Source organism: Petaurus breviceps, unplaced genomic scaffold (assembly GCF_028583685.1).
Source record: "Petaurus breviceps papuanus isolate PSGF00001 unplaced genomic scaffold, PetGlider_PUasm1.0 90064, whole genome shotgun sequence".
NCBI classification, from domain to species: domain Eukaryota; kingdom Metazoa; phylum Chordata; class Mammalia; order Diprotodontia; family Petauridae; genus Petaurus; species Petaurus breviceps.
In genome coordinates this window covers 595,803-597,497 of record NW_027187173.1, presented here as the reverse complement: position 1 = coordinate 597,497, position 1,695 = coordinate 595,803, and the positions used below count along the sequence as shown (strand labels likewise).

Below are 1,695 nucleotides of genomic sequence, written 5' to 3'. Positions count from 1 at the left end.
ACTGTACGGGGCGGGGGGGAGGAAGACAGAGGGAGAGAGGCAGAAACAGACAGACAGACAGAAGCAGAAGTCGAGGTCCGAGGGAAAAAAAAGGAAGCACACCAGCGCGCTCACCAGAACCACTCGCTCCCGAAGCCGGGCACGGCATAGACGCCCCAGTGAATGAAAATCCCGAACTTGGCCTCGTCGAACCAAGCGGGCAGCTCGCGGGCATCCAGAGACTCCCAGGTGGGCTCGTAGCGCTTGGGCTCCGCGAAGCATCCCGGCAGCAGCGGCGCCGGCAGCAGCAGGAGCAGCAGCAGAGCCGGGCGGACCGCGGCGGCTGCGCGCGCCCTGGCCCACGCCCCAGGCGGGCTCTCGCCCCCACCCATGTCGGCTCCGCGGGAGAGGAGCGGCAGCAGATCGCAGCAGCGCTCTCAGCACCCCGGGAGTTCGGGGCCGCGCCGCCCTGGGCCCCGCGCCGCGCTCCCTTCCGCCTTTAAAGAACAGCAGATCACCTGACTCCGGAGGGCTGGCCTCTGGTCGGAGCGCCGAGGGGAAGGCTCGCGGCTGGGCAACTTGGCCACAAGGATCTTGGGTTTTTATCCCTTCTATCTCCTGCAAGTTTGTTTGCCTGTTATCTCCGCCCCTCCCTTAGAATGTGACCTTCTTGGGGGGGTCGCGATGTTTCTGACCTTTCTTTGTATTCCCGGGACTCACAGCGGATACAAAGTGGGTGCTTTTAATACATACTTGTAGACGTGGCTTGACCGTCACAAACGGAAAGGACTGTAAGTTTGGAGGAGAAAGTCACTTTGGATGCAACCCAGAGAGGTTAAGTGACTTGCCCTGGGTCACACGGGCGTAGGCAGCAGAGCTAAGATCTGAAAAAAACAGGTTCTCTGGCCGCCAATCCAGCCTTCTCTGCCCTGCACCGAGGAGTGGGGCTGACGTTGACAGCCGAGGGACTTGCAGGGCAGAAATATTGCTGGCGCACTAGGTTGGAGAGGGCTGCATCGCTACAGAAGTGTTAAAGGCGAAAAGCGTCCACTGAGGCAGGAAGCCCTGGGCACCAAATTCCGCTTAGGCCGTTAGAAGCTTTGCAAAAAAGGGCTGCTTCCCCCCAACACTCTCCGCCACCTTTTTTTTTCTTCCCCAAATCTGCTCAAGACGGTATGTCATTTGTTTAAACGTCCAGGAGGTGGCGATGTGACCCAGCACTGGGGCAGGAATTCTATTGCAAAGTGGTAGTCAGGACATTTCCAGGACAATCGGCTAGATAGCGTTAAACCTGCAGGTTGAGAGAGTCCCCCTCCATTAGGAACAGGAACATACCAGAATCAGCCAGACAGTTGTCTAAGGTTGTCTTAAACAGAGACCACATTTCTATTGTGCTTAATTAAAAACTGAAGTTGGAATAGTGGAGGGAAAGCAAGGGATTTTCTGCAGGTGGATTAGAGGTAGAAAATGAGCCATACATTTTCTTTTTTAAAATTTTCTTCATTTTTTATTATCAGCTTAACAAATGGCAGCCAACATCAACTTTCCACATCCAAAGAAAAGAAAAAGGGATCGCATATGAACTATCAATCTCTCTTAGGTAGAGCTTGGTTTTTAAAAGACTGTCTTAAATTTTATCAGTAGCATCACCCTGTCCTGCTGTTCTGCATCCCTTCTGAACTTCCTGTTACTTTCTTCTAGAAACTTTTAAAATGT

General features: G+C 53.6%; 1 protein-coding gene across 1 annotated transcript in view; it reads right to left on the bottom strand.

The window, feature by feature from the left end:
• Positions 1 to 444, bottom strand: part of FUCA2 (alpha-L-fucosidase 2) — a 20,812-nt gene extending 20,368 nt beyond the window's left edge. The window contains exon 1 of the mRNA XM_069107462.1: positions 115 to 444. Within this exon, the coding sequence (XP_068963563.1) occupies positions 115 to 371 (257 nt within the window). The 5' untranslated portion in view covers positions 372 to 444. The remainder of the gene's footprint in view (positions 1 to 114) is intronic.
• Between the last annotated feature and the right edge of the window lie 1,251 nt (positions 445 to 1,695).